Source organism: Schistocerca gregaria, chromosome 5 (assembly GCF_023897955.1).
Source record: "Schistocerca gregaria isolate iqSchGreg1 chromosome 5, iqSchGreg1.2, whole genome shotgun sequence".
NCBI classification, from domain to species: domain Eukaryota; kingdom Metazoa; phylum Arthropoda; class Insecta; order Orthoptera; family Acrididae; genus Schistocerca; species Schistocerca gregaria.
In genome coordinates, this window is record NC_064924.1 from 169,941,652 (window position 1) to 169,956,807 (window position 15,156).

Below are 15,156 nucleotides of genomic sequence, written 5' to 3' on the forward strand. Positions count from 1 at the left end.
CCAGCAATGGAAGACGAAACGTTAGGCAGAGAAGTATGCCTTGGAGCAAGTCCTATTGCTCATAAACAAATATCACCAAAAACGAAAATCAGCGTATCAAGTTTTTCGAGACCTGTATTGTAACTGTATTTAAATACATGTTTATGTGAGGTGTGATCAAAAAGTGGCAGGGATTTTTCAGTTTCGCGGGCTTTATACATCCGATTTTGAAGCTTTTTACCTTGTTGATACACCTGTTTCTGATGTATACTTGCATTTTCAGCTGATTTCAATATTACTTTTGTTGTTGACAGTCAAAAGGTTACACTTGTTTTCCAATGTTCGGCGAAATTTTCACTCTCGAAAAAGATGAAACAAAGTATTTGCATTACATTTTACTTGGAAAACGGAATAAAGTATAGCATCGCATTCAAAATGTTGGTGTGGCTTTTGGCGAATCTGCTTTGTGTAAGACAAGAGTTTACGAGTGGCGCAAACGTCTCAAAGAGGTGCGAGAAGGCGTTATAGATGACCGTACCGGACGGTCTAACACAGCAATTATTGGCGACAGTATGGAAGAAGTAAAGAAAATGTTCCTCGAAAACCGGCGAATCACCATCAAAGAGTTTGCAGGATTGTCGGCATATCGATTGGCTCATGACAAGAAATTTTTGCCGGCCGCTGTGGTCGAGTGGTTCTAGGAGCTTCAGTTCGGAACCGCGCTACTGCTAAGGTCGCAGGTTCGAAACCTGCCTCAGGCTTGGATGTTTGTGATGTCCTTAGGTTAGTTAGGTTTAAATAGTTCTCTAAGTTTTAGGGGACGGACGACCTCAGATGTTAAGCCTCATAGTGCTCAGACGCATTTGAACCATTTTTTTGAACCAAGAGATTTTTTTGGATGTTTTGGACACAAAACGTGTAGCAACAAAGCCTGTTCCGAAAATGTTTTCGACCAAAAACGACGTCGCGTAGTCATCGCTCAGGAGTTGCTGAATGCAAGTGTCGACAATGTTCGAGAATATCTAAAGAAAGTTATAACTGGTGACGAAACGTGTGTGGATATGGCGTCGAGAAAGTACCAAGCGTCCCAATGGAAACTTCCTGATGAGTCTAGACAAAAAAAAAAAAAATCGACAAGGTCCATCACATATGAAGGCTCTTTTCGCTGTTTTCTCCTATTACAAAGGGATAGTGCACCAAGAGTTCCTGGCTTAAAGTCGTACGGTCAATAAGGAGAACGACCTGGAAGTTAAGCGCCGTTTGCCGTGAAACAATCCAGAATTGTGGCAAAACCATTCGTGGAAATTGCATCACCATAATGATCCCGCTCTCGGCTCAACGCGTTTTCGTGATTTTTTGACAAAAAACCAAAACCATTATGTTGCGTAGGTCATCGTATTCGTAGGACTTGGCCCACTGCGACTTCTTTCTATACCCGAGGCTGAAGAAATCCACGAAAGGACGTCGTTTTGCCACCACTGACGAGATAAAAATGGAATTGCTGAAGGAGCTGAGCACCATAACGAAAAGAGAGTTCCGGAAGTGCTTCCAAGATTGGAAAAAGCGCTAGCACGAGTATATTATATCTGCGGGTGATTACCTTGAGCCGGCCGGAGTGGCCCAGCGGTTCTAGGCGCTACAGACTGGAACCGCGCTACCGCTACGGTCGCATGTTCGAATCCTGCCTCGGGCATGCATGTGTGTGATGTCCTTAGGTTCGTTAGGTTTAAGTAATTGTTAGATCTAGGGGACTGATGACTACAGAAGTTTAGCACCATAGCGCTCAGAGTCATTTGATAACTTTGAAGGGGGCAAAGTTGATGCTCATGAGTAAACAAATATTCTTTAAGAAAAACTAAAATTACCGTTACTTTTGGATCACGCCTCGCATGCAAAAAAAGTTATAAATGTGGTTATTTGTGGCCTTCGCCAAGATGGTTAATGTAACATCCGTAACAACTGGGTTTAGGGAGACACTGGATGACGCCGGTAGGTGTGGAGGAAACAGCCATTTTGTGGACGGGGCCAGCAGTAAACACCATTATTGAGGCCGGGCGGGGCTATAAAAGGGCAGTGCGGCGACCAGGGAAGTAGAAGTGTCAGGATGAAGGCAGCCCTCACTCTCCTGCTGGCGGTTCTGGCGGTCGCGGCCGTCTCGGCCACTGGCGGCTACTTCAAGCACTTTCACCGGGTCAAGGACGATGGCGACGAGAAGGCCATCAAGTGCTTCCTGAGCGACGAAGACGAACCCTGCGGCGAGGCCCTGGGCGAGCTCAAGGGTGAGACAACTTCCTCTCTATGCGCACACTACCATTTGTTTATGTATACAGGGCATGTGAAAACTCCTTCAAGATGTGACGGACCGCGACTCGAACCCGGAACCTTTGTCTTTTGCGGGCAAGCGCTCTACCAACCTCCTTTTTTTCCCATTGGACCGTGAATCGAACCCGGCATCTCCTCTTTACTTCTTTTTCATTTTTTCTTGGGATTTTCGTTATCAGACACACCGAAAAAAATATCGGGTGAAAAAGAAAACAAAAGAAAACATGGCTAAAAATCCATGACCATATATGGTGGAAAGCATTTAAATCGACAAACACTGGGAGGTTATAGGAGACATCAAAACAAATATTTTTCCTTAATGTCGTTTTTTCCTATGAGGAGTATTTAAACCGTTAGTGGAAGATTTCTCTGGCGGCAAATTAATTAAACCATCAAACACTTTTCCATTTTTTATGTCCAAGAGACAACACATTAACACGACCTAATTTCAATTACAGTAGATTTTCAAAAATGCCTCCATTGACACGTAAACAAAGGTTACTCCGCCGGATCATGTGTCTGACACTGGCAAAAATCCCCAGGAGTATCCTGAATTGTTCCTGCTGCTGCTACTATCCGGGCAACCAGATCCTCTTCTGATGCAACAAAAGTTGCGTAGACAAGGTTGTGCATCTCTCCCCACAGAAAAAAGTCCAGGGGGACATATCTGTGAATCGAGCAGGCCATGGTAATGGACCACCTCTGCCAATACACGTTTCTGGGAACCGTCGGTCCAGGAATCGACGCACACGACGACTGAAATGTGTCGGCGCCCCGTCATGTTGGATCCACATGCGTTGCCTTGTAGGGAGCGGGACATCTTCCAGCAATTCTGGCAGTGCTCTGGCGAGAAAATTGTGAGAGTGCCTGCCATTTAATGGCCTAGGTAGCAGATACGGCCCAATTAAACAGTCCCCAACAACACTGATCCACACATTAACGAAGAACCGCACTTGGTGAGCGCTAGTAAATGTGGCATGTTGGTTACCCTCACTCCAAACATGTGAATTGTGCATGTTGAAGATTCCATCACCCCCGAACGTTGCTTCATCGGTAAACAACAGAGGATGGAATTGTAGGATGCGTTTCAAACTGTTCCTGATACCATTGCGAGAACTGTGTTCTGGGTGGATAATCAACTGATTCCAGGTTGTGAACACGCTGTAATTGAAATGAACGTAACAATTGCTCTCGAAGAACTGTTCTTACATTCGTCTGATTCATCCCCAAGTTACGTGCAGTTGCACGAGTGCTGATTGAGGGATCCCGCTCCACATGCTGCAACACAGTTTCCTCAAACTGCAGCGTTCTTACCGTGCGACGGCGTCCCTGTTCAGGTAATCTGCTAAATGGCCCGGTCTCACGCAGACGTTGGTACACAGCAGCAAAGATCGTATGATGTGGGATACGGGGATTAGGATATTGTTGTTGATAAACCCGCTGTGCAGCTCGTCCGTTGTAGTGCGCTACGTAGTACGCACCAACCATATCAGTGTACTCACTCCAGGTGTATTGCTCCATTAGTAAACAGAGACAGTGCACTACTACACTGGTGGACAGCAGCTGCCTACAGCTGAAGAGCGTAATAAGCCCTTTAACAACTGAAGATCGTAATACGGCCTCCACCAGTTTAAATAATCCTCATAGGAAAAAATGACATTAAGGAAAAATATTTGTTTTAATGTCACCAACAACCTCCCAGAGTTTGTCGATTTAAATACTTTTCACCCTGTATATACTGACCTTACGAATTACCTTAGAACATAGGTTAAGGAGAGGCAAACCTAAAGCTACGTTACTAACATTTGTAGATTTAGAGAAAACGTTTGACAGTGTTGACTGGAATACTCTCAAATTATGAAGATTCTGAAGGCGGCAGGCGTAAAATACAGGTACCGAACGGCTATTTACAATTTGTACAGAAACCAGATGGCAGTTATAAGAGTCGAGGGGCACGAAAGGGAAGCAGTGGTTGAAAAGGGAGTGATGTCATTCAATTTGTATATTAAAAAATAATGTCGTGTGACTAGGGCGTCCCGTCGGGTTGACCGTTAGCCGGGGGAAAGGCTTTCGATCTGACGCCACTTCGGCGATTCGCGCGTCGATGGGGATGAAATGATGATGATCAGGACAGGACAACACCCAGTCCCTGAGCGGAGAAAATCTCCGACCCAGATGGGAATCGAACCCAGGCCCTTAGAATGGACATTCTGTCGCGCTGACCACTCAGCTACCGATGGTGGACAATTTGTGTATTAAGCAAGCAGGAAAAAAAAATCGGAGAAGGAATTAAAATCCGTTGAGAAGAAATAAAAACTCTGAGGTTTTCCGACGACATTGTAATTCAGTCAGAGACAGAAAAGAACATGGAAGGGCGAGCAGCTCAACGGAATGGACAGTGTCTTGAAATAATGGAATGCAGTAGAATTAAATCAGGTAATGCTGAGGGAATTAGATTAGGAAATGAGATACTTAAAGTAGTAAATGTGTTTTGCTATTTGGTAAGCAAAATAGCTGAACACCGTCGTAGTAGGGAGGATATAAAATGTAAACTGGCTATGACAAGAAAAGCGTTTCTGAAGGAGAGGAATTTGTTGTTATCGAGCATAGATTTAAGTGGCAGGAAGTCTTTTCTGAAAGTCTTTGTATGGAGTGTAGCCATGTATGGGAGTGAAACATGGACGATAACTAGTTGAGACAAAAAGAGAATAGAAGCTTTCGAAATGTAGTGCCACAGAAGAATGCTGAAGATTAAATGGGTAGATCACATAGCTAATGAGGAGGTACGGAACATTATTGGGGAGAAGAGGAATTTGTGGCACATCTTGACTAGTAAAAGGGATCGGTTGGCAGGACACGTTCTGAGGCATGAAGGGATCACGAATCTAGTATTGGAGGGAAGCGTCGAGGGTAAAAATTGTAGAAGACCAAGAGTTGAATACACTAAGCAGATTCAAAAGGATGTAGGTTGCAGTAGTTATTCGAAGGTGAAGAGGCTTGCACAGGATAGAGTAGCATGGATAGCTGCAGCAAACCAGTCTCTGGACTGAAGACCACAACAACAATATATACCATGACGTGTTTCTCTCGCCAAGATTTTAAAAGAAAAAGGGATCCGTACTACTTGCGTGAAAAAAAAAGAAACAATCTAAAACAAACGCAAGGTGATACCCCTGGAACATGTCTTCCCGTAATGTCTTTTAGGTAGCGTTATCTGTTCAATCTTCTGCATTTGAATGCCTCAAATTCATCTCCTGCTATGAATGATCCAGTTGTTGGGTGGATCGTGGAAGATGCTCCGCAACAATTACGTAGGGTTCTTCATAATAGCACAGTGACGATCGTTTAAATAGTCCAAAAACTTCATGAGACCTATGAATCGCATGACCTCAGATCCACGTGACAGCATTGTTTTGTTTTGTCCTCGGGTAATAAACAGCGTCCGGATAGAGGCGAGTGCGTGAATCGACATAAGCTCCGTAAAAAGAGAGCCAAAATTTGACGCAAAAAATACCGGACGTCTCTCCCCCGGCCCACAATGTCGCCGGCGTTCGTTCGTATCCTGAAACTTGCCGCTCACTCGTAAAGGCGAACCGGCAAGACGGATCTTATGACCAGCTGCGCTACTCAAGCACGACTTACGACCCGTCATTGGAGCTTTACATCCGGCATTGTCTCGTCTCCTACCATCAAAACTTCACAGAAGTTGCGGGACTAGCAATTCCGGAAGAATGAATATTGTGGAGACACAGCTTAGTCACACTTTGGGGGGAATTAATTTTTCCCTCTGCAGAGGAGTGTGCGCTGATGTGGAACATCAGAGCGGATTAAAATTTAGGAGATCTTCTGTGAAGTATGGAAGGTAGGAGATGAGGTACTGGTGGAAGTACACCTGTTGAAGACTGGTCCTGAGTTGTGCTTGGGTTGCTCTGTTAACAGAACACATTGCCGCGGAAGTTAAAGTTTATGGGTTCGAGTCTCGGTCCTGAATATAGTTTTAAGCTACGAGGTTTCATACATCGCACACTCCACTGTCGAGTGAAAAATTAATTCTGGAATGTACACTCTTTTTGAAACTGAATACATTTTGAATTAAAGAAGATAGAAATGAAAAGCTATTGGTGTCATTTACATTGAAATGTAACTTAAGGTGGTATGTGTTCAAAAGACCACCGTCCACAACAATGCACAATCGACAGCGTCTTAGAACAGAACGATATACCAATTTTATTATTTCTAATGAAAAATAATTGCAAGCTTACTCAAATTGCATTCTTAGATAATCCAGTATTTGTGGATCTGTAGTGTAAACTGTATTCTTGGTAGTAGCCCAAAGACGGAAATCTAAAGAGGTTAAATTCGGTGATCGATTTCGATACTTGAAAGCCCTTCTTCTTTCTGTGCGTATAGAAGGGCATTTGCGACTGCGTAATTCCCTCACATCAACTTGAAAATGGGTAGGTGACCCGTCCTGTGCATGCCTTTCTTCAGTTACGTACGTGTAATAATGGCGATTAATGGTTCCGTTTAGTTTAAAGGTCTTGGAAACGTCCAACTCCTTCACACATGTCGATGAGCCACTGACAAAATTCAATTCGCCTATCGAGATCTTCCCTCGTTCAGAGCACGGGGAAATATCGGAATATAACGTTTCCATTTATGAGTCCGCAAAATTCAGTGAGCACTGCTGCTGAGTCCAGTCTCGCGAAAGTATTCCCTCACAGCTTCTTTCGGGGATTGCGTGTATCACAGCATCAGTACTTTCGTTGTCTGTTGAACATCTCTCTTTCCCTTCTTCAAATCATCCATCTTTCTATTGACTTCACACTTGTCTTGGATTTTTGTAATTGTTAACCATGAAGGTGGTGGGGTTACAGATTCAACTCTCCGATGTTCTCAAATCTCACAGTCTCTGTTTTCCTGTAATATTTTAGCAGCCACTTCCATTCTTTAAACAATAGCGCCATGGTTTTTTTTCCAGACCTGCAACTAAAGGATGCTTTCCTAAATTTTTCATTTCCTTCTGATTCTTTTGTACATTCGAATTTAGCTGCTATGGACTAAGAGATAACAATCAACATCATTTTCCATTTTTAAATCTTGTTCGCCGCCAGCTTTGGTGTCCAGCCAGTATCTCTTGAGCCCATCGATCACTGCCTCTTCCGGTCTTCTGGAAAAGTTCCCCTTTTCAGTTCTTCTCCCAGGTTAAAACCCCGGTAGTTTTCACCATTTGTCTGAATTCCTTTCTGTTCATGATTTTGTTCCCTCCAATACCGATTTCTTTAATATCTTTATCAAATTCTTGTAATTATCTCAGTTTTTTGCCTTTGGTTTTACTAAATACCAGACTGATTTTAAGTTTAAGCGGGAAAAAATAGATAGAACATCCAAGAAATGCAACAAGAATAGTACTGTAGTTTGTAAACCCGTATTTAGGAGAGTTTTGTATGTTACCGAGACTCGTTTAAAAACGATTTTAAAGGTGTTGAATGCTGGTGCTCTTACAGCAGAAGGTAACAAACACAGCAACACCCTGGATAAAGTAGCAGAAATATGGGAAATGGTCCGAAGTTACTGAGACCCATTTTCTTCCAAACCACCCGCGTTATTACTATGGCAAATCTCAAAGAAAATACTGTGACAGCCGTGATCTTAATTCTACAAAGTTATTCAAATGTATCCAAAATTATCTTCTCTACAATACTAATACGATATTCCAAATTAAATATAAATCGTATCGTAAACAATTTAGTATCTGCTGAAGAAAATGAATACGCATAATGTGAAACAGAATAATGACGTTAATAAACACACAAAAGATATTGAAGATCGTTTGAGATGAAGTCATTTTGTGCTCTTTATTTGTTTATTTAATTAAAAAATGTATCTCCTTTATATTTGAAGATGAATTCTACGTCTTCAGTCCGCTATTACACAAAATGTCTTAAGAAAAACTTTAAAATATCCCATTACTTTGCAAAGTTCATACATTAAATAAAAATATAATTTTCCTGGATTAAGGTCTGAGAACACGGCTTCTACTTCCATAATTTCGTATTATTTTTTATGTTAGGCAGTGATCTATGGAAAACAACTTAAGTTTTGTGCTATATTATCACAATATTTCGTCTATACTTGACTGATATATATAGTAGACATACGAGTGTCAGCTTCGGATAAAAAACAAGATTTAAAATGTTTGATATTATTTATTTACATTTCAATATACATCAGGTAAGTCGTTGTTCCGGAGAACGCCTTAATTACTCTAACCTTGTCAACACGACCCCTACCTGAGCGATATGTAGAAAAATTTAATATACCCGATGATCAAAAAGTCAGAATAAATTTGAAAACTGAATAAATCACGGAATAATGTAGGTAAAGAGGTACAAATTCACACACCTGCTTGGAATGATATGGGGTTTTATTAGAACCAAAAAAATTCAAAAGTTCAAAAATGTCCGACAGATGGCGCTTCATCTGATCATAATAGCAATAATTAGCATAAGAAAGTAAGACAAAGCAAAGATGATGTTCTATACAGTAAATGCTGAATATGTCCACCATCATTCCTCAACAATAGATGAAGTAGATGAATAATGTTGTGAACAGGACTGTAAAGCATGTCCAGAGTTATGGTGAGGCATTGGCGTCGGATGTTGTCTTTCAGCATCCCTAGAGATGTCGGTCGATCACGATACACTTGCGACTTCAGGTAATCCCAAAGCCAATATTCGCACGGACTGTGGTCTGGGGACCTGGGAGGCCAAGCATGACGAAAGTGGCGGCTGAGCACACGATCATCACCAAACGACGCGGGCAAGAGATCTTTCACGCGTCTAGCAATATGGAGTGGAGCGCCATCCTGCATAAACATCGTACGTTCCACCAGGTGTTTATCAGCCAGGCTAGGGATGTTGCGATTCTGTAACATATCGGCGTACCTCTCACCCGTCACGGTAGCACTTTTGCTGTCCAGCGCCATCTGTCGGACATTTTGTGATATTTGTTTTGTTTGTTTTTGGTTCTAATAAAACCCCATGTCCTTCCAAGCATGTGTGTCAGTTTTTACCTCTCTATCTACATTATTCCGTGGTTTATTAAGTTTTCAAATTTATAGTGATTTTTTGATCAAACGGTATTTCTAGATTCATCGTTTAAATCTGGTTCTTGAAACATTGTGAGTACCCCTACTCCTGACAGCTCGCCTCTATCTTCAAGTATCTGCCACTTCTGTTTCTTCATCAGCTGGGTAACACTCTCCTACAAGTCAAACAAACCCTTGACCATTCGTTCTGCCCTTCTCTGTATGCGTTCTTCCATAGTTCACACTGCAATGTCGCTAGGACGCATCGCACAGTTCACTCGAAGTTGACGGAAGGGGAAGCACGTGGACAGAGGCTATACCGAGAAGAAAGTTGAAATTATACGTCCGAAAGTGATAGGCAAACTGAAAGAGAAAGGAAACAAACCGATATATTCATATCTTCTAACCCTTCCCTTGTGTGTGCTCTCAAATATTACACACTGAACAGTCAATCTTCCTACGAGAAGCTACGGCAGTTTCACCCAATATTGATATCGGAGATTAGCTCGGTATGACAACAATATAAAATACATGTACTCATTTTTCGAGCAAAATTTACAAATTCTTTGCGTAGATCCCAATACGGAATTTGGCAATAACAAGAAAAGTGACTTTAATTTTACTGACAAAATTACCACCTAGTGTAAAACTAAAAGCGCCGTTTTATTTCTTCCTCTGATACGATTAACTCTAGTTTCGTACAATGCTTTTAGCAATGGATGCTTTTCTCCAAAAGATTTCGTTGATCTGCGTTCGATGGAGTATTCCGCGTTAGACGTTGGTCTGTATACATCGAGTCCCTGTGGTACCACCACTAATGTCAGCGATATGACGTGCTGCCACAATATCGTTAGCACGTCCACGTAATAGGTTGCAGGGCTATTAGCTGGACGCAAGATAACACGGTTCTCCACCTGACCGCTCCACACACGTCGCTGATGAGATAAATATTACCAGTCGCTTTATGTTGTTTAAAAATGAGATACGAACTAAAAGAAAACTGGGTTTCTAGGTGAAAGCCTGATTACTCTTCTAAAAACCCCTAAACGTTTCTGGTATACAGGGTGTTACAAAAAGGTACGGAAACTTTCAGGAAACATTCCTCACACACAAAGAAAGAAAATATGTTATGTGGACATGTTGTCCGGAAACGCTTACTTTCCATGTTGGAGCTCATTTTATTACTTCTCTTCAAATCACATTAATCATGGAATGGAAACACACAGCAACAGAACGTACCAGCGTGACTTGAAATACTTTGTTCCAGGAAATGTTCAAAATGTCCTCCGTCAGCGAGGATACATGCATCCACCCTCCGTCGCATGGAATCCCTGATGCGCTGGTGCAGCCCTGGAGAATGGCGTATTGTATCACAGCCGTCCACAATATGAGCACGAAGAGTCTCTACATTTGGTACCGGGATTGCGTAGACAAGAGCTTTCAAATGCCCCCATAAATGAAAGTCAAGAGGGTTGAGGTCAGGAGAGCGTCGAGGCCATGGAATTGGTCCGCCTCTACCAATCCATTGGTCACCGAATCTGTTATTGAGAAGCGTACGAACAGTTCGACTGAAATGCGCAGGAGCTCAATCGTGCATGAACCACGTTTTGTGTCGTACTTGTAAAGGCACATGTTCTAGCAGCACAGGTAGAGTATCCCGTATGAAATCATAGCGGTGAATCGAGGAAGTACAGTACATACTGACGAAACTAAAATGAGCTCTAACATGGAAATTACGCGTTTCCGGACACATGTCCACATAACATCTTTTCTTTATTTGTGTGTGAGGAATGTTTCCTGAAAGTTTGACCGTACCTTTTTGTAACGCCCTGTATATGTGGAAACTATTAAAGCTATTGGAACTATTGTTTTTTAGTAAAGCAAGTTTCTCGAGTTGCCTTTCCCGGATGGAAACGGCACTTGCTCAAAATTTTTGGCCCCTGCTGCCTCGCCACACCCTTCTGCCCTCGCCTCTCACTTGCTTTCGGCTTTAGTGACATTCTTCGCGACTCTTCAAACTATCAGCTCCGTCCTTTACTTTTCCGACTACAAATGTTGGAAGCTCCACGTTACTGTCAGAAACCCCCGTATTTTATGCCTACTCAGCATCGACAGCAACAAAAATGTCGCTTCCAATTTTAACTCTACAACGAATGTTATCATCAATTTCATTAAATTCTGTTAAAATTTGAGCTTGACTAATTTTTCAAATGTTTCATGGACTTTATAATTATGCTATATGACTTTGTCAGACCAACAGATTAACAAGCACTGTCTGGATCTCAACTTCTCCGATTAACGATTGTCGGTTTCAATCTGCGCTGCGTATCGCCTTCAGGTCTGGCGCCGCCAAGTGCAGCTTGTCAACAGCAATGTAAAACTCACCATACCTCTGTTTAGAAGCAGCACTTTTGCAGCGCCACACCTGAAGGCGATGTGCAGCGCAGATTGAAACCGGTAACCGTTAATAGGAGAAGTTGTGATCAAATGGTTCAAACGGCTCTGAGCACTATGGGACGTAACACCTGAGGTCATCAGTCCCCTAGACTTGGAACTACTTAAACCTAACTAACCTAAGGACGTCACACACATCCATGACGGAGGCAGGATTCGAACCTGCGACCGTAACAGCAGTGCGGTTGCGGACTGAAGCGCCTAGAACCGCTCGACCACAGCGGCCGGCTGAAGATGTGAACCAGATGGTGTTTATTTACATACTTGCTATAGCAAAAAGATATCACGGTTCCTAAGACATAGCGTCAGTTATGAGCTTAATAATAATCAACATACAGTTGATCCAGGAAGGCGTCAGTAATTCACGAATATATTTTTTCAACAACATAACAGCTACCACAAAAAGTTTAACTAGTAATGATGTTTATTTTGAGAGGAGTCAAAAGGACATAATGGTAGTCGACTTCTTGTGCTCCACAGACGAATTTCTTAGTAGAATCAATTGACGTATGTATTATTAATAATATTAAATAGCACCAGTGTTATGTAAAATCTGACTTCTGTATATCTGCAGTGCAGCAAAGTGGTCGATGTAAATAAGTGTTGTAAGACGCTTTCTGTTTGATGAAGAGTAACTACAAATGCCTAAACATTGTATTAGATAGTGTAACATTATGTGATTGCCTTATCAAAAATGGTTCAAATGGCTCTGAGCACTATGGGACTTAACATCTTAGGTCATTAGTCCCCTAGAACTTAGAACTACTTAAACCTAACTAACCTAAGGACATCACACACATCCATGCCCGAGGCAGGATTCGAACCTGCGACCGTAGCAGCCGCGCGGTTCCTGACTGAGCGCCTAGAACCGCTAGACCACCGCGGCCGGCGATTGCTTTATCATTTTAAATCATTCACTAATCGAGCAGTCGCTCGGCAACAGCTACAGTTAGCAAATAATGTTGCGAGAATGTAAAAGGTGAATGACCTGTGACGTAACTTGTTTATTGTCGAAGCGCCGTCAGAGATGCAGTGAGTTATTGACTTAGAAAACCGCGGCGCGAAAAACGGACAGAAGAAGAACAATTTTACACATTTTTTTGATATACGAGATATTCTAAATGAACAGTTACTCATTTTTTCTCTTGTTTCTTGTAACTTGTGTCGGACGCGCATGTCTTGCCGCGGTATTATTATCGTTAAAAATAATATTATTTTAGTGTAAAGTAAACGTGCAATACTGAAAGTGCAATACTGCATAGCAGCAGATTTATTGTGCGACGTGTATGTGAAAACGTCAAAGGAATTATTTTCATTACGAGAAGAGAAGATCCAGTCAAAACGGCATCCATGTTAAATCCTTCATTGCAGTGTAAGTTCATCTATTAATTACCATAAATTCAGAGTTAAATGGAACTGGTGTATGGACTATTTATTTAATATAGAATCTATGTCTCACTCCTTCACGAAGTTATTTAATTTTCTTTATGTTTCTGTCAAATAGAGAGTTCAGTCACGAATTCTTTCGTCGAAATCGGACGGAAGTTGCATGCGGCGAAATATTTTCTCCTCGCCATATACTACTGGTAAATGCATGATAAACCACGGTCTCTTAGGAAATTCATGTTGCCCTATCCAAAAATAATTATATTTTGAATAGGCATTTACTCTCCTCTGCAATGCAACTTCCGACTGATCAGACGATCCAACAAGAAACAGCCGCATACGGTCGGCGTTCGCATATATCTTTCCACCGCTCATTATAGCTATATGTTACAGCACAAAAGTAAACATACTGTTATAATTAGCGACTACGAACGGGGACATTTATAACTGTACGTTTATGTATACACATTACGTAAACATATCGTTATCATATCTCAGTCCATAGATACTTACATATTAGTGATTAGTTTTGATATTCTTTCTTAAATGAAAATATTTTTCAGGATTCCCCCCCCCCCCCCCCATAAGGATCATTCCACTTAGGATCTGTGGAAGGAACATTAGCGTATCTCTCCCTCTCTGTATTTTTTTAATTTATGGATATGTGCCAGACCACTTTGGTAATGCGAACTTTGTGTGTTTGATATAGGAAAACTGCGCGGCGTCGCGTCTACCAACTGCGGAGAATGCACAACGGAAGAGCGTGCGTCAGTCATCGAGTACTTCAAGAATTTGTTCATCCGGAACGAGAAAGCGGCTAAGCAAATCCAGAACAAGTACGACCCGACTGGAGAGTACCGCAAGAAGTACGGCGAAGTCTGGAGGAAGAGGGGAGTCCCCATTTACTAGCCGCTTCTCCACTCCATGAGCGTTTTGGTCTAACAGGAAAAAGCTTTCGTTTCCCTCCAGCTCTTCACGTGACACGTTTCCAAAGTGCTGTCAAATTTTACTGGTTGTCACGAATTAAGAGACAAATGAATGTCTCCGCAAACAACAGCAAGTTATACAATTTGACAAATGGCGTTTTATTGTAAGTGAACCGATACTGCGGACGAAATGTGCTCCTGAAAATTATGGAATAATAAATTTCTTTAAAAACGGATATACCCTGAAGGTGTTTTTACCTGAATATGCTTGAAATTAAATACAATAAAAATAATGATGAAATGAGTTTGTTGTTTATGAGAATAAATAGCAGTTCGAGCTATGAGTTCATTTGGTCCTTACTCAATGTTTACAGAACCAGTAGAAACTCAACTACAATTGCTGATTGTTTTCCTTATAGGCTGTTTCACAAGCTGCAGTTCGTTTCTCTTCATTTACCTCACTATAGCGGAAACCGATCATCAAAAGAGATTAATTTTTTCTCTTACCGTGGTGGAAACTGCACTCCACCAATATACAAGGAACTGTTAAATTATGAACGGAAGTGGCTCGCCATTGTGATTTTGCAAACTGTTTTAGTTTTAGTCATCTCAAATTTAACTGCAACCTTTTACAGCCCGCATCTCGTGGTCGTGCGGTAGCGTTCTCGCTTCCCACGCCCGGGTTCCCGGGTTCGATTCCTGGCGGGGTTAGGGATTTTCTCTGCCTCGTGATGGCTGGGTGTCGTGTGATGTCCTTAGGTTAGTTAGGTTTATAACTAGTTCTAAGTTCTAGGGGACTGATGACCATAGATGTTAAGTCCCATAGTGCTCAGCGCCATTTTTTTTTTTTTTTTTCCTTTTGCAACACACACATACACACAAGGATATAGTCAGCCGGCCGGAGTGGCCGAGCGGTTCTAGTCGCTAGTCTGGAACCGCGCGACCGCTACGGTCGCAGGTTCGAATCCTGCCTTGGCCATGGATGTTTGTGATGTCCTT

At 42.0% G+C, this 15,156-nt stretch overlaps 1 protein-coding gene across 1 annotated transcript; it reads left to right on the forward strand.

The window, feature by feature from the left end:
- The first annotated feature begins 2,060 nt into the window (after positions 1–2,060).
- On the forward strand, positions 2,061–14,393 carry LOC126272304 (ejaculatory bulb-specific protein 3-like). Its single transcript, XM_049975077.1, has 2 exons — positions 2,061–2,258; positions 13,941–14,393. The coding sequence occupies exons 1-2, from the start codon at positions 2,084–2,086 to the stop codon at positions 14,138–14,140; spliced, it is 375 nt and encodes a 124-aa protein (XP_049831034.1). The 5' UTR covers positions 2,061–2,083; the 3' UTR covers positions 14,141–14,393.
- The last annotated feature ends 763 nt before the right edge of the window (positions 14,394–15,156 follow it).